General features: G+C 57.3%; 1 protein-coding gene across 2 annotated transcripts; it reads right to left on the bottom strand.

Annotated features, from left to right (window-relative positions):
- Positions 1–1,572: 1,572 nt before the first annotated feature.
- ATP13A1 (ATPase 13A1) lies at positions 1,573–16,403 on the bottom strand. 2 transcript variants are annotated; one of them, XM_045853379.1, is made up of 26 exons: positions 15,982–16,402; positions 13,491–13,580; positions 13,195–13,385; positions 11,838–11,910; positions 11,503–11,658; positions 11,351–11,420; positions 11,168–11,274; positions 10,533–10,662; positions 10,357–10,412; positions 9,675–9,801; positions 9,462–9,599; positions 9,266–9,386; positions 8,736–8,893; positions 8,217–8,392; positions 8,031–8,141; positions 6,775–6,900; positions 6,158–6,266; positions 4,497–4,696; positions 4,326–4,422; positions 3,517–3,677; positions 3,333–3,447; positions 3,053–3,249; positions 2,510–2,652; positions 2,211–2,322; positions 1,981–2,124; positions 1,573–1,895 (listed from the first exon to the last, which is right to left on the bottom strand). In XM_045853379.1, the coding sequence occupies exons 1-26, from the start codon at positions 16,369–16,371 to the stop codon at positions 1,785–1,787; spliced, it is 3,609 nt and encodes a 1,202-aa protein (XP_045709335.1). In that variant the 5' UTR covers positions 16,372–16,402; the 3' UTR covers positions 1,573–1,784. The 2 variants fall into 2 exon arrangements, with proteins under 2 accessions (XP_045709335.1, XP_045709334.1); XM_045853378.1 differs by having other exon boundaries at positions 3,333–3,677; positions 15,982–16,403.
- Positions 16,404–16,911: the final 508 nt, after the last annotated feature.

Consider the following 16,911-nt stretch of genomic DNA (forward strand, 5'->3'; position numbering starts at 1 on the left):
CAGAAGCCCAGAGCAGTGAGCGGAGGTGCTGCAGGGCCAATTGTATCCTGGGCGATCACCCCAGCCCGAAACGCCCCAGACATGGACACTCCAGGATCCCATCCTGGCCAGGGTTTTCCTCCCCAGCTCTTTGCGTGTCCCCAAAGCCCCAGTACATTCCCTCAGGAGTGACCCCAGAGTCCGTCTATTTCCGACCCTTCCAAACACCCAGTGACAGCCTCTCTCAGACCCCTGAACCCATCCCAGCCTGGCCAGAGACATGGAGCCCCTTGTGGAGGCTTGCAGTCCTGCCTAATGACAGCGGAATCTGAAATTCCCTAACGCCTGGGGGCCTCCCAGTGGCCTTCAAAAGCTAGAGCTGATCTTGAGGCCCTATTACAGTGTTGGCCAGAAGTGTCCCTGGTGTTTCTCAGGCACGCGGCAGGGTGGCACTGGGACCTGCCCAATCTGAGTGCTCCCCACTGAGTCGCCTCAAATTGTCTCAGGGACTGGCACCCCTCTGCAGGCTGGGGTCTGGGGCCACTGCTTTGGAGACCTTGGCCAGTCCTGTTCACGTGACGCTTGCAGGCGTGCACAGCCATCCGGGCCCCTTCCCGAGGGCTCCTCGGACTGCAGACAATACTAGGCTGACTGGGGAACCAGACAGCAGCGGGCTGCTGAGGATGACCAGCTGGGTGGGGCCGGAAGGACTAGCAACACTCTAATGAGCACTGGTGGGGAGAGGGTCTCCAGGAGTCTGGGCCTAGGTCCCCTGGCCTGTAGGTGTCACATGCATCTTGTCAAAAGTTGTAAAAACACACCCATTTTTCACTCCATAGAATTTCTGGCTGTAAATGAAGACCATGTTTGTAACTTTTTTCCTGGAATTTTTTGCTGTTGAGAAGGCATGTTGCCAGCGGGCTGTGACTCTCACCTCTCACATGGCATGCCGACTCTGACGTTCCTGAGTTGCAGTGAGTGCTTTGAAAGGAAGGAGCGTTGCTCTGCCCCAGAGGCTCAGTTGGCTGGAGCACGTTTGACCCCTGGTCAGGGCACCTACCTAGGTTGCAGGTTGATTCCAGTCCCCAGTCGGGGTGCATATGGAAAGCAACCATTTGATGATTCTCTTTCACATTGATGGTTCTCTCCCCACCCCACCCCTTCCTCTCTCTCTCTTAAATTAACAAAAACCTAGCCTCAGGTGAGGATAACAAAAAAAAAAAAAGACTGAGTTTCAGTATAAGGGCAGAGCCAGGGCAGGGAGTGATGGGGGGTGTATGGTGGTGGTGGAGGCACACTGTCATTTTGCGTATTATCGAAAAGGGAAAAATGCCATAGACCCTAAGGCTCCCCCGGCACCTGAGGGGTCAAAATATGAAGCTGAGTGACCACGGAAATATGGGAGTGCTTGTTAAGCCAGGAACTATGCAGAGTTCTCTGTGCTGGAAGCTCAGCCCATCCAAGCACTGACCGTGGCAGAGAGTAATGTTAAGAACCTCACACAGCCAGGAGGGTGCCAGGATCTTCCTTGGTGAACACACAGCCTCCCGGTGACACCTTGTGTGGTACGGACAGATGTGGAGACAGGGCTTCTTAAAATTGTGGATGCTGCTTTATTTACCAAAGGTGCTGGCTGGGGGCTGGTTCTGCCAGCCAGGCCAGCGGACTGGGGGCTGTGGGGGAGTCCCAGCTCAGTCTTGGTGGGCAAGGCTGGGCCGGCCCCACGGGGGCAGTGTTCCCTTCTGGGGCCCACATGGGGCCCCTGGTGGTAGCAGGGTGGGCAGTTGGGTGCTGGCACTGCTGTCTCAGGAAGGCACTTTCAGCTTCGGGGTCCCCAGGCAGAACTGCAGGACACGGTCGGCCAGGAGTGCCAGGCAGAAGTCAAGGATCAGGACCTGGGCGATGACCAACTTGAACTGCAGGGCAGGGAGCAATGATGAGCTGGGTGTCTGCAGAGGGGTCCAGGCCAAGTCCTAGGGCCCCGACCACAGGGCCACTCACCTCCACAGGGATGTCCACGAGGCCAAACTGGCTGTTGAAGTCAGGCGAGGAACCGAGAAGCAGGCCCACAATGGCTAGGAGTGACACGGCCAGGCTCCACACCAAAGGCTTGTTTTCAGACAGGCTCTCCATGAAGGGTGGGCCCTTCGGAGAGAGAGAGAGAACAGCTGTGTGCTGTGTGGGGCCGGGTGGGTAGGCAAGGGCAAGCCTGGGCTAGAGCTGGACCGCACCTTGTAGTTGATGGCAAAGGTGGCCATTTGCATGGCCATGGCCATGATGTATACAGTGCTGTTGACCAGGCTCGGCTCAAACTCTTTGTACAGGTCCACGAACTGTTCCTGCCTGCAGGATGTGTGGGCGTCAGGGCCTTTCTGCTGCCCCACTGCCCCTGCCCTCAGCCAGGGCTCGGCCTGGCCCTGGAGGCCCCAGGCCAACGCCTGCAGCACCTGCATCCTCCTCCCACCTCCCATCACAAGGGATGCTGCCTCCTCTGGGTGCCCCGTGCACCTGCTGCTAGGGTGGCACTTACTTTTCAGGGCTCCGGGCCTGCGCCTCACTGTATAGGTAGACGAGACTTAGGAAGTGCACACAGAACTGGAGCAGGACCGTGAGGATGGTGTATAGGTTGAAGATGTTGGGCAGGGGCCGCTCTCGGGACAGAGTCTTGAGGGGCTGCAGTGGTGGGCAGGGGTGTGGTGAGGGGATGGGCGAGTGTCAAAGCCCAGAATGCTCTGGGCCACCCACCCACCACGTCGCCTGCAGACCCAGTACATCCTGGGCCCATGGGTTGGTGCCAGCCTCCACAGCCCTGCTTGCCCACGGACAGTACTGGGGCCCCAACTGTGCTACTCGGAAGAACCTCAGTGGGCTCCCCTCTGCACCTCCATCTGTAATGTGGGGACAACTCCCATAAAGATGACATCCGGTAGCACTTCTAACAGCCTGTCCTGCCAGGCCCAAGTGTCCCTTGCCATCAACCCACGAAGCCTCCAGGGCAGGTGCTATGGCCCAGAGACAGAGGGTGCCCTTGCATGGGGCAGGAACCATCGTTTTGCCTGGGATCCCAGCCCACCTTGGAGCGGGAGATGAAGAGGAAGCAGCCGGCCAGCAGCAGCCCCTGTAGTGTGGCCTGGAAGTCGCTGAATTTGACGCCCTCCAGGTAGAGGACACTCTGACTGTAGGCCAGGATGAGGGCATTGAGTGCCAGGATCTTGAACATCTGCAGTGTGGTCACGAGTGTGCATCGACCCTGCTTGATCACGTGGCAGACTGTGTGGGGAGGAGGGCGGCAAGTGTGGGCACGGGTGCCATGCAGGGTCAAGCAGGGGGACAAGGCAAGTGGCGGGACTCACTGCACTGAATAGATGAGAGCTTGGAGGTGAAGGGCGCTGCGATGCTGGCGTCCCCCAGTTTCACAATGGGTGTGCTCTCGTCCTCCAGGTCCCGCAGCACCTGGCTCAGGCGGTCCTGTGGGGTGGGTCGCAGTGGGTGAGGCCTGGCCACAAGGGGGAGCCGGCGACCCCTCCCGAGACTTACCCTCTGAGAGGTGGGCTGCTCCTCTGGGGGTGGGAGCCCCAGCCTCTGCTTGGCTGCCCTGGAGGTGGCCCTGACGCTGCTGTTGCTCAGGACAGGGCTGTCTCGGGCCCGCCTCCTCCTCTCAACAACCCGCTCTGGGGCATTGGCCAGGAGTGCCACACCTGAGGGGTGGGGAGATGTGTGTTAGGGTCCAGGGGAGCCCACCGGCCCCAGGGCAGAGCTGGGTGTCTGCTCAGTGTCAAGATGGAGCCACAGGCTTTGGAGCCAAACCTCCCACCAAGGAGTACCTTAGAGAGCATTTATCTTACTTGCTATAAACTGCTTAAAATAGAAAAAACAAAAGTCCCCCAAACCCCCAATACTAAATGGGTCAAGACTAACTGAATTCCAAAGAAGTTTACTGCCAAGGATCATAGTTCTAAGAGGTAAATAACACTTGGTAAATGTTCTAGTTGGCAAGTAAATTTATTGTCAACAGAAATCCCAGGCTGTGAACCGCTGGCAAATGCTTCAGCTCCAGTAACTTGTCTGCTCCCACTTGTCCCAGCTCTCCCTGGCCTCTGTGCCCACGTGGTGCCCAGGGGGCCTGAGCAAACCAATTTGCACTTGCCCCGCAGAGCTTCCCTGGCTCCCCGAACTTTCCCCGCGGCTGTGGTGGCTCCTGCCACACTGTTCCTCCCTGTTCCTGTAGACCCCTGGCTCCCTGACCCTGTGAGCCCTGCCCTCTCCACTGCTCGGGGAGGTGCCTTTTATGCGCCCTTGTTGGCAGAACAGTGAAGGAAGGAGTAGCCCCTGCCCATGTGGCTCACCCACGTCGGCGTGCTTCAGGGCGCCCACGTCATTGGTGCCGTCCCCACACATCAGGGTCACGTAGCCCAGCTCCTTCAGGCTGGTGATAACAAACTCCTGTGCGAGCAAAGGACTGAGTGAATGCTGTGTGCTGCCTTAAGGCCCTGCTTGCCCATCACCCGTGCACGCACCTTCTGTTTAGGGGCCACTCGGGCGAACACCTGCACGTGGGGGATGAGGCGCAGCAGCTGCTCAGGGTCCTCGGCCTGCAGGTGGGCCAAGCCATCGCCTGTGAGGCACAGGGCATGCTCCTGGGCCAGTGTCTTTGGAGAGCCTTGGACCAGGGGTAGCACGACGCTGCCGTCAATGGAGCACCACTCACAGGGTCGACCTGCAGGGCCGGTACCCAGGGTCAGGGGCGGGGCTCCGACACAAGGCAGACCTCTCACGCGGACTCCACATGCCTGGCCCCAGTCTCTCCACTTTGGAGTACCACCTCCACTCCCACACCTGTCCTCACCTCTCCTGAGCCTCACCGACACCCCCTGTGCCCTGGACCCCTGGCTGCCCTACAGAGGTTGTTCAGAACGCTCCCATACAGATGGGAGATCCCAGAACCCAGGGCCCGAGACCATGTGAAGGCGCCAAACTCCAACCCAGGCATACTCCAAGCTTGTTATTTAATTAGCTCCACCCTTTTGGCCTTCCCGGAACCCCACTCTCTCAGGGCTGGGGAACCTCGAGTCACTTCCTCTGGCCAGACACTTGCTACCAACTTCCTCTTTCCAGATGGCTGGCCCCTCGTCCTCCTGGCACTGGGCGGCTCACCCGGGATTGTCTCGGCTGGGCAGGAAACCTCTATCGGCTTTTGTTGTTGCCTTTTTGTTGGAGCAGCTTCACTTGCCAATCAACAGCCCTGACAGCTGCCTCTCTGGATCGCCTGCCCACAACCCCTGCCCTCTTAAGAGCCTGGAGTCTGGAGCTGGACAGAGCCCTGGAACCAGCAGTGCAGGCTAGGAGAAAGGCCAGGAGGTTCCAGAAGCCAACCTGGCTGGGCCTTACCAACACCCTCCCCTGGCCTGTAGCCCTGTGACACCCTGGTGCATGCCGTGCCCTAGCCAGGTCCTGCCCTGGGCACCATCTTTCAGCATCTGACAGACGCCATCCCACTAGCCAGAAAGTGCTGGGGCTGGATTTGCTCCTCGACTGGTCTGACTCTGGGGTACTACTTGCAGTCAACTGAGTGACCAGCTTTTGGGTTTCTTAGGAGTGGCCAGTGGCTGTAGTAAGGCTGTCCAGGTTTAAATGCTTAGTCACAGTGGCACCAAGTGACCTGAGTGGGTTGGTTCACCTCTTTCTATTTCCTTATCTATGAAGCTGGGTGCCGACAGCTGCTCTGGATGGCCCCCTCCTACACAGCAGGGGGATGGCAAGCCCTCCGCGCAGGGTGAAGGGACAGTGTGGTAACGTGCACCGGGCCCTCTGCTCAGGGCCTGGCCATGCTGAGCACCAGCACCGGCAGTCCCCGAGCTTGGCAGGAGGGTGCTCGCTGTGCACAGGCAGCCTGTCAGGTCTGAGGAAGATGGACAATATGAAACGTGGGATGGCATGACTGTAGTCAACCGCCTCAACATTTTAAGTCACTGCTGATCCAGAGCCATGACTACTCACATGAGCGTGGAGGTCCTCGGCCAGATGGCCTAAGGAGCAGGGCTGTGATCCACAGGCCCATGTCACACTGCTGCCACCATCACAGGTACTCGATGACACTGGGCATGCTCACTCAGGCCTGGCAACCCAGGAGCCATTTTGGGTTGGATTTGTGTTCTCCCCCAGCCCCTCAGGGTCTCACCTTTCTCCGCAGGAGGCTGCAGGATCAGCGTGCGTGCCTTTTCAATGAAGTGTAGTTCCTGGGCCACGTGGCAGGCAGTGAGCGGATTGTCACCTGTGATCATGACCACCTAGGGAGAGGGGCGGAGGCTCAGTGGGGCAGAACTCCAGCCTGGTGACCTGGTGTCTGAGTCCCCTCTAAGGAAGGTCACAGAGGAAGGTACTGGCCCCCAGAAGGATTGGGCTTCCAAGACCACAATGTACCCCCACCTGGGGATGTTTTATAAAAATAATGCTGGTATGTGTGTCTTTCTGAGAACACCCGTACCTTTCCTTGCAGTGTAGACTATGAGTCAGCTTTTGGCGTGGACCTTTGTAGATTGGTGGGTGCCCAGGAGGTGTGTGTGGGGTGGGTGGGGACACTCTGAGACTGCCCATGTATCTCCCACACGCTAAACTGCATCCTGAGTCCCAAACTAGATGCCACACACCACCAGAGTGAAGAGACTAAAGACACCGACACAGACAGATGTGAGCTGTCTGGGTACTGCTTCCATATCCTCTTGTCTGTAAGGAGGAGCCGAGACCTACCGCCCACCTGCCTGAGGGACCTGGTGGAGAGGGGTCCTGTAGCCATACCCGGTGCGAGGCATTCTGGATCTCCCGGATCACAGCCTTGGAATCAGCCTTGAGTGGGCAGGAGACCACGATGAAGCCGACAAACTTGAGGTTGCACTCCAAGGCCTCCCGCTTGACCTCCCGGGCCTGTGGACAAACATGGGGGGCTCTCACAATTGTGACCTGTCCCTTCCCCATTTCCCGGGCTCCAACAGTGTGCTGGGTGGAGAGGTCAGAGAAGGGCTTGGAGGGCCTGGCAACGGCTGGGTGGTCCCTGTCACCAATGGTACTTCTGTTCCCCGGTGTGGACACGGCACGTTGTCGCAAAGGCCTTGTGTAACCATCAGTAACTCTGCTTTGTTAACCAGCCAACATGTGCTCACCCTCATCCCAGAAACCAAAAATGCCCACCCTCATGAAGCCTGTCTCCTAGGGGAGGCATGCAATAAGTAAAACCACAGAATCAGAGTGCTGAGTGTCACGAGACAGATGAAGGCAGAGGAACAGGGCAGGCAGGGTCAGGGGTGGCACTGAGCAGGAGTGGTTATGCGATCAGGCATTTGTTCTGGAAGGATCTCTTCGCCACTGGGTGCAGCTGGCCTGGATGAAGGTCAAGGTGGATGCAGGTAAAGGAGTGCTGGCAGTGGAGGTTACAGAAGAACAGATGGCATGTGGTGGTACTACTGACAACTGGGGATGTCCCCAAACCATGCAGGAACCAGGTGGCCAGGCTGGGCAGGGGCAGAGATAGACTGGACAGTAATCCAAGATGTCTTTTTCTTTTCTTTTCCTTTTTTTTTTTAAAGTTGTTTTTTTTTTTTTTAAAGATTTTATTTATTTTTAGGGAGGGAAGCGGGGGGAGAGAGAGAGAGAAACATCAATGTGCGGTTGCTGGGGGTTATGGCCTGCAACCCAGGAATGTACCCTAGCTGGGAATCGAACCTGGGACACTTTGGTTCCCAGCCCGCGCTCAATCCACTGAGCTACGCCAGCCAGGGCTTCCAAGATGTCTTCTGATGTTTCCTGAGGGTGAATGAGGACCCCTGGGTGTTGGGATAGGAGCTCTAGGCTCTGGGATGGGATGGGGTCCCATGGAGGCAGGGCACCGTGGAGGGGAAGGGCCAGAGGACTGAGTGCCACCTGCAATCTCCAGAGGTAGAGATTGGGGAGGAGGAAGGTGAAACCATGCCTGCTCACAGGGATGCTGAGAGGGTACAAAGTGATGCGGCCTTGACGGATGTGGGAGAGGCCAGCAGGTGGGGAGCCTGGGCCCTTACCTGCTGGTGGGTGAGGTGCCCCAGCTCCTTGTACCCCAGAGCCAGGACGCGGGCTCCTTCCCGGGAAATCTCCGTGTGGATGTGGTGATAGTTGGGTGGGCACTGGGAGAACTGCAGGGAACGCAGGAGGACGTCACCAACCACCTCGCATTGACCTCCCACCACCGAGCCCTGGGCTCAGCTCACCATGGCGTGCAGGGTTTCAGGGGCCCCCTTCACAGCTGCGATGTAGCAGAGGTCCGTGGAGCCTAGCTTCTCGTAGGAGGCGAGCACGGACATTCGCTTTAGGGCACTGGCAAAATGAAAGCGCTGGTGAATTTTCAGCCCCTGAGTTTTAATACTTCGGGGGAATACTTTCTCATCTGGAAACAAATAAGTACGAGTCCTGAGGGCCTTCGCTCCAAAGAGGCAGCCAGGCCCCCGCCTGTCCCTCCTTCCTCCCACCCCCATCCCCAGACCCTATGGGCTCCTGGCTCCAGCGAGTCAGAGCTGAGAGACCAGGGCTTGGAGGACCCTGCCCTGTAGCTTTGGGTAGGGTGGGTTCCAACCCAGGGGACACCCAAAGGGGTGGAAGGTCCCAGGTCAGAGGTGCCTCCATCCACCCGCCAGCCTAAACTGGATCCACAGTTGTCTCTGGAGGGTTGGTCTTGTTGGCCCGGGGTTGTGACAGCTGTCTGCACTGGGCCCAAGACTGCAGCCCCTCACCTTTGGTCAGTGTCCAGTCCACAGCTGTCAGCATGGCCTTCTCCAGGGGGTCACCCACCAAGGTGCCGTCGTCCAGTTGCATCAGGGAGTGACATGAGGCCAGGGCCCGGTGCGTTTCCACGGGGATGTTGGACACAGGTGTCACCTCCTTTCCGTCTCTGTAAGGAAGGGGAACAGCTGGTTACAGGGTGGAAGGACCCTGGAATTGCCAGCCAGGAGGAGGTATGAGCCCCCATATTCCATGCCAGTCACTTCAGGGGCAGTAGGGTGTCATTTGGTCCTCGAGGTGCCTTTACTTTTCTCATGGATGCCCCTAGACGTCATGTAGCTGCTTGCTCGAAGCTCAGGGTGACTCTCATGCAGCTGTCACTCACTGAGACTCCACAGGCAGCCCCCTGGATCAGACCCCTACAGTAGGGCCTCTGACACCTCCCTTTCGGGGTGTGGGTGGGCAGCTGTCAGGTTCTTGAGCTCCCAGGAAGCCTCCTGATGCTGGCTGGGCACCTCCTGGGACAGGCCTCCACACTCACCTGAGCCCAGCCACGCCTCGTACCACCAGGCTGTCGCTGGTCAAGGTCCCGGTCTTGTCGAAGCAGCACACCTCCACCTTGCCAGCAAAGGGGATCCGGAATGGCTCTGTACAGTACATATCTGGGAGGGGAAGCCAGTGTCAGGGTCTTGTCAGGCCCCAGCCCTTGGTGCCCCAGCCCTGCCCCACGCACTCACAGAGCTTGGCCAGGGCAATAAGGGAGGTGTTGACAGCCAGAGACAGTTCGATGGGCAGCTCCGGGGGCACGACGGACGTGAGGATCAGTGTGCATTCCAGGAACAGCTTGTAGCGGTTCCGGCTGGGATCCTTGGTGCCTGTGGAGACAGGGCCTGCCAGCCTGGGGCGATGGGCATGGGACCCAGCAATCTGGTGGGGAACGTGGCACTTACCTTCGATCCACACGTAGGCGGCTGCCGCGATGGCAAAAACAAGGAGAAAGAGGATGAAGACGAAGGTTTCCAGGTTGTTGGCAGTAACTCTCTTGACCCCAAAGAGGATTGTGCGCAGCAGCTTGCCCTGGAAGGACGGAGTCAGAGGCCTTTCCTGGGGGGTGGGGGGTGGTGGCCTCTCCCACCTGAGGGCATCAGGAGCAGATCCACCCTCAGCTGGGGATCCACCAGTGAATCCTGCAATCCACCACACAAATGCTCCAGGGACCACATGACCACATGGGTGGCTGTAACTCGGCCAAGAGCTATAGAGACCAGTGGCCAAGGCCAGGGGGTGGGAGAAAGAAGTGGCTGAGATGGGGGCAGAAGTTTCTGGAAGGAGGTCTGGCTATCACCTCTACCAGTCAGTGTTTTTGCTGCTTTAATGAGTTCATGGGCTCAACTCTGTTCATGACCCCAAAACACATGGTAACAGCTGGTCTGCTGTCTATCCCCAACCAGGTCCTCAGCTGGGGAGAGTGGGCCTGGTTTTGGGATCACCTCCACACGGCCTCTGGCCCAGTGCCTGCTGTCAGAGTGAGCCTGTCGGGTGAACGTCCTGGGGTCTAAAAGGGCCATAATCTCAAGTGTCCACCACCTGCCATGGAGCCCACCTTCCCCAGAGCCAGGCAAGATGCCCCACCTGAGATGTGTTGAATCCAGTCCTGAGGACAAAGGCTACACACCCACTGTCAACCGCTGTGGAAACAATTGGAGCCACAGTCACCATGTCTGTCCAGACTCCCTCATGGCCAAGCAGACATGGAGGGGGGTGGGAGGTGGGGCCAGGACACCCCCAGAAACCCCCAAGGCACCTACGCTTCAGGCCCGTGGTGGCCTTCTGCGGGGGAATGTGCTGCACCACCTTGGTGCCCCCGAAGATGACATGGAGCCGGGAGTCAGCCTGTAAGTCCAGCACCCGGTCAGGGCTGAGGTCTTCAATGGGCTCCTGGGGAGGACAGTGAAGCCGATGGTTGGTCCCACCTCGGCCCCCTCCTCTACCCGGTCTCTGGAGAGCTGGGCCTGGGGCTGGAAGGGCCCTCCTGCTCCTCACAGGGCTTGCTGCCTGGCTCAGTGGATCTCAGCAGGGACAGAGGTCCTACTGCTGTCTTCTTGCCACTAGTATGTAAGTTGACTTCCTGTGACCCTGCACCTGTCCTCCCCAGAACTCACTCTCCCCGTTTCTTGCAGTCCCCCTCAGTCTGTTATTTCAGGATACCTGGGCGCCCCCAATGCTCTAGGACTCTCTTCTCCTCTCCTCATCACCACCCAGCTTCCCAGGGCAGAGAGACCTGGCAGCTCTGTCCAGATGCTGCACCCACAGCCTCCTCCAGCCTCCTGGGCCAGGATCCCCTCTCTCCTCTAAGTGCACCTGGGCAGCACCCCAATAGTCTCCTGGCCGGTGGCCCCTCCAAGAATGGGTCAGCAAGATTGAGGACTCCCCTTTCCCACACCTTCATCTGTGGCACCGACTCCCCTGTGAGCATGGCCTCGTCCACGATGCAGCGGCCCCGAAGCAAGAGCACGTCACATGGCACCAGGTTATCCTGTGGTGAGCGACCTGCGGGGTACCGCCAGAGGGTGAGGCAGAAGCCAAGGCTAAGCTGCCACTGGGAAAGAGCAGACCTGGGCCTCACCAATGGAGACAATGTCCCCGGGCACAATCTCGTCGCTGGCGATGGGCCTCCACTTGCGGCTTCGGTAGACCTGTGAGGGGTGGTGTATGGTCAGCTCTGGGAATGCACCTGTGCCGGGCCCACCAAGACCTCTGGGACCCTGCTGGCCGCACCTGGATGGTGTGGGGCTTGTTGCCCATCTTCCGGATCTCAGACATGTTGCGCATCTGCTGCTGAACCAGGGAAGCCTCGAAGGCCACCAGCATGGAGAGTGTGAAGACGCTGTAGTACCAGTACTCATCCAGGCACCAGAGTCCCACGCAGAACACCTGCCCGGAATGCAGTGAGGATGCCTGCTGAGAACTGGATGCACACCGAGGGGCATTCCACTGACGGACTCTGACCCGAGGACGAAGATTTTTGGGTTTGGAGTTGGACATGTGTCACTCTGGCTATGAAAGTTCTAAAGAATGGGGCAGGGGGAAAAGGGCTGGAGCTGCTATTTTACCTGGAACACAAAGAAAGGCGCTGTGGCTCTCTCCTTGAACAGCTCTGAAAAGTCAGGCACCACCATCTCTGCCCTGCAAGAAACCAGACCCCATTTGTGCTGGGAGGCCTCGGAGGCCCCACCCTGACACCTCCACCTGGGGGCACTGCAGGCCTCCTTAGGAAATGAGAGGAGGCCTAGCAGCCAGATGTCTTCTGGGCCCCAAGGCCTGAAAATACAAAGCCTGAGCCCCACCTCACTCTGAAGAGGGGAGGTCTGGAGCTAGAATTTCCCCAAAACTCCCTGAATGAAAGCTTCAGGAATGGGACAAGGGGGTGAGGGGTATGGCCTGGAGCACTGTGTGTAGTGGGCTCCTGGATGGGGGAAAGAGGGGAAACCACTGTGATAACAATGAACCGAGCCCTCGCTCTGTAGCCTTGAAAGGAGCCAGGATGATGTGACGGGAGGGGCGGGGAGGACATGGGAACTGATAAACATCCCTTACAAATCTTCCTATTAGACTAATGGTTGTAATAAACAATTAAGTCCAGAGAGAATTCCCTAGAGGTTCTGCGGGCCACAGGGATGACTGCCACGGTGGCCAGGACAGCGGCTCATAAGTCCAGCTGTGTCCTTGCCCAGGCTCACGCCGCCGCTGGCAGCTGAGGTGAAGATTAAGGGAGAAAGTGCACACGCAGCACCTGCCGTTCTGTCTAATACAGTTAAGAGCTACCCTGTTCACTGACTTCTTTTTTATCACCATTCTTTAAGTGCTTGGATAGAACCGACATTTAAAGCAATATTTTATTATTTTTTCTAAATAACTTCAAAATTAGTATTATTTTTTATTTATTGATTTTAAAGGGGGGGGGAGAGAAACACTGATTTGTTGTTCCACTTATTAAGGCATTCATTGGTTGATTCTTGTATGTGCCCTGATCGGTGACCGAACCGCACCTTGGTGTATCGGGACAACACCCTAACCAACTAAGCTATTTGGGCAGGGCAAGGAAAGAACTTAAAATGAAAATGGGAATTGCAAAAACAAGACGAGGACCCACAGCCAACTCTTGTATGCCATGGGCCAGGCTTCCCAGGAAGGGCTTCTGGTTGAGAGCCCTCCATGAGATTCCTGTCAGTGTGCAAATTCAGGGGAGACTAGACTACAGCACACTGCCCCAGGGATGCCCCTTTCACCTGAGACGTTTTGTTGGAAAGGTCAACTCTTCCCCCTTACTCCTCAGGCCCCCCAACCCAGGAGTACAAAGAGGCAGAAACAGGAAAGGGGTTACTGGCCTCTGAGACAGTGCAAGACCTGTGCCCACCGACAGAGGCCTGGCCCTGTTAGCAGAGGGGGCATAGGGGTGCCATGACTCACTTGTTACTCCCAAACTTCTTCTCAGCGGCACGGATCTCCGCATCTTCCTGGAACCCCCTGTAGCTTTGGTAGTAAGAGAATGAATTTCGCACAGGAAAGGCCACGGGGAGGAAGCGCTTCTTCTCCTGGGCATCATACGAATACTTGATCTTCTGGAATTCAAAGGACAGCACCTCCTGCCCGTCCTCACCCTGTGGGAGAAGGCCCATCTGTGGCAGATGCTCCTGATGGGGGATGTCAGTGCCTGGGAATCACACCCAAGTCCCGCACTGGGCAGCCTGGCAGGTGGTCCCTACCTCATCTCGGTGCAGGGCCACGAGCTCAGTGGAGCCATTGTTGGGGGTCGGGACCACCTTCACGAAGGTCGCTTTGCTGGGATCGTACTCCTGTGAGAGGCAAAGCGGTGTTGCTGACCCCTTCCCAACCCCCACTGTAGGAAGAACACTGCCCAGCATGAGGAGCAACCCTTGATGCATGTGAACCCAGCGCTGTTAGAGCTCACTTGGCCTGCTGATGCTTGGCTTCCTCCCCCGACCCTATTATTATTCTTGCTGTGTTCTCCAGGAGAGGAGCGACAGTCCTTGCCCCAGCTGAGGGCCTTGGCCTGTGTTGTTCTGTCTGGAACATGTGGTCACACAGCTTTCAGGCCTTTGTTTAAATGTCTTCTCCTCAGGAAGGCCACACCTGGATGCCCCACGTGAAGTTCTGTCACCACATTCCTATCCTCGTCCCTATTCTCTCTTTATTCAGCATCGACTGCTGAACACAAGTCTCTTCCACTAACACTGTGAAGGCAATGAATGGGTTTTGTCTGCTCGCTCTGTCCATTGCTGTTTCCTCAGCACCTAGACGTGGAAGCACCGAATGGAGCTCAATGAGCACCCTTTCAGTCATGAGCTGCCCCCGCCCCCACTGCCGTTCTGCTGGCATGGGTTTGGGGGAAGGTGTTACAGCAGTGACCAGGAAAAGCAAAGCCCGATCCTCGGAGGGTCCATGGGCAATGGAAGTAGGCAGAAAACAGTAACACACATATATAAACTCTCTGGTAGCGCCACGGAAGAAAAGTGCAAAGCGCTCCTGGGCGTGGGCCCACGCCCGGAGCTGTGCAGATGCCATGTTTTTTCTCACAATGGCACCCAGAGGTAGGGGTTACGGCTCTCACTTTACAGACAGGGAAACTGAAACCCAGGAAACTGAAACTCCAGTGTCTGAGATCTCTGATGCAAACCCAGATCTATCTGTCTTAACCCCACAGCTGCTTAACTCCTCCTTGTTCTCCGTCTCTGCAAAGGAAGTTAAGTCATACTTTTAAGATGCAGGTCTGAAGGCAGTTGGAAGTTTAGGGGGTGTCAAATTCCCTCTACCCTCACCTTTTCCTCTCTCTTGCTGGGGTCTTTCACCATACATGACAGGGGTTTAAGACTTGGGAAAATTTAACTTAAGGTAAATAGTCATAAATCTAGCAAGTAATGTGTATGTTAAGTTTTTGTTTCAGCAACTACAGATAAGGCCCATCCTGGGGCCTAAATTTTAAGCAGTTGACCTCCTGGGGCACTGACTGGGGATTACCTCATCTGGAGACTTCTGTACCAGGAAGAAGCAAGCGAGGACCCTTCCCCCTTGGAGGCAACTGTTAAATTTCAAAGGCTTTCACTGACACCTTGTTTGCCCTCCCCCAACCCCCTTATAAAAGATCTGGCTGGGAAAGAACGAGCGAGATAGTTTGTTAGGGTATGAACCTGCCATCTTCTTGGATCGCCGGCCATCTGAATAAAGCGCCTATAAAAGATTCAATCACTGTCATTGCTTATTGGATTTGGTAGTGACAGGCAGCCTGAATGCCGGTGTCTTTTCTGGTTACATACTGACTTGAATCTATCAAGCCCCAAAGTTTGAGCCCCTCCCCTGGAATAAGGCTTGTTGGTTACACTCAGAAGAGAAAGAAGATTCAGTCCAATTTAGAAGTCAAAGATGGCAGCTCCTGCCTCTTTCTGCAACCCTGGTGTTGTTTCCTTTCCCTCTTCTTTCAGCAGACACCCACCTGGGATCAGAGGGGAGGCTGGCCCGAGGCTGACCTCCACATCCATCGCTCCAAACCAGGCAGGCCTAGAGAGTGGTGGTGCAGTCCTGGATACCAACTGCCGACCCCAGGGCACCTCTCACTCCTCTGCATCTTGGGGCTAAGGATCACATTTTGACAGCAGTCCATGCCATCACCACCCTCATCTTGCAGACAGACATAAAGAGACCCCAAGCAGTTAAGTTGCTTGCTCACAAATAGCTCCACGCTTCTCTTAAACACTACCATTAACTGCACTTCAAGCTCGTTCTGGTCACAGTACTGGAGGCCTCTGAGCAGGACTGATGTTCAGTTTTCAAACCAAGCATCACAAACCAGCTTGACGGAAAATCAAGGTGGGAGGCAGACGAAAAGGAAGATAGGACTGTTTCCAGCAGAAACAATCGAGTTCGCTAGCATGGGAGTTTTATCAAACAGCGACATGTGTTGGATCCTGCACGAAGCTTTTTACAGGCATTACCTTATGAAATTTGAAGGACAGCACTGGGAAGAATTCCAAGAAAGGACGTAATCGGTGCCAGGGTGGCACAGAAAGTCAGCAGTGGGACCAAAATTATGCCAGCGCTAAAGGGTATAGGGAGCTGCTGGGGACCTAAGCCCAAATGATGGGAGGCCGGGGCCTGGCTGGGGATCGACATAAACGCCGTGGCTGGGACCCGCCGAGAGACCCGACCCTGTGGGGGTCCGGCTCCTGCCAGCGCACTTACCGGGGTGCAGGTGAGCGCGCAGTGAGCGTGCACGGACCAATGCCCCGAGAGGACGGTGAGCGCGTGCGCGAGGCAGATAGTGGCAAGCACTAGCAGCGCGGCCTCGGGGATCTGCGCCCAGCTGCTGTCCCAGCCCCAGCAGCCTGCAGCCGCGGCGCCCAGCCAGGCCGGGTAGAGCAGCCCGGCGAATGGCAGCACCGTGAGGCGCCGCAACAGCGCCAGTCGCCGGCATGGCCACACGGCGGCGACCAGCTCGTCGCCGCTTGCTATGAGCGCCGGCCCGGCCGCAAGCAGCGTGCGTGGCTGCGGCACGGGCTTGGGCTGCCCGCCGGGCCGAGCGCCACAAGACCGGGCTCCGCAAGGAAGCGCGTTGCCCACCGCCGCCGCCATCTTTCCCAGAGCCGCGCTTGCTTCCGGGCAGAGGCTCCGCCTCACATTCAAAGTTTTACTTCCGGTGACCTCTGGGAGCCGCCATGGCAGCCTAGAGTAAGAAGAGCTGGTGCAGCAAGAGGGTTTGGGTCCAGAAGTGACTAATCAGGGTGCGGCCATGACAGGCTTGGTCGGAAGGAGTGGCAGGGCGCCGCCATGACAGAGAGGATCTGAACGGGCTAGGGCCGACTCCGGCCCTGCCACGCCAGACGGAGACCGGAAAAGACGAGGCAACGCCGGCTGGGCGCCAACACGACAACCCGAACCGGAAGCCGCCGGCTCTCCTCCGTGATAGTATGGTCGTCGGCCTGTCTGGGTAATCAGTGGCGAAGCTTGTACAGTATGGAGGCGAGCCAGTCAGGGAAGTCCCGGCGTTCTGGGCACTGGTCTTCGATATGAAAATTCCGGACTTCTGGGGGCGGGGCTTGTGATGGGTGGGTCCCAAGTTCCTCACCTGGGGCTGGGGACCGGGCTGGGGCGGGCGGGTTGGAGAGTTAGCAC

The sequence above is a fragment of the Phyllostomus hastatus genome, unplaced genomic scaffold, assembly GCF_019186645.2.
Source record: "Phyllostomus hastatus isolate PE091 unplaced genomic scaffold, TTU_PhHast_1.1 phas_contig_98, whole genome shotgun sequence".
In the NCBI taxonomy this organism is placed as follows: Eukaryota; Metazoa; Chordata; class Mammalia; order Chiroptera; family Phyllostomidae; genus Phyllostomus; species Phyllostomus hastatus.

Excerpts from the sequence above, each read along its gene's own strand:
- ATP13A1 (XM_045853378.1), bottom strand. The coding sequence starts at position 16,371 with ATGGCGGCGGCGGTGGGCAACGCGCTTCCTTGCGGAGCCCGGTCTTGT. Across the intron at positions 10,413-10,532 it reads GGCCACCACGGGCCTGAAGC|CGGTTGACAGTGGGTGTGTA; the intron begins GTAGGTGCCTTG and ends TTGTTTCCACAG. Across the intron at positions 2,125-2,210 it reads CCTTTGCCATCAACTACAAG|GGCCCACCCTTCATGGAGAG; the intron begins GTGCGGTCCAGC and ends CTCTCTCCGAAG.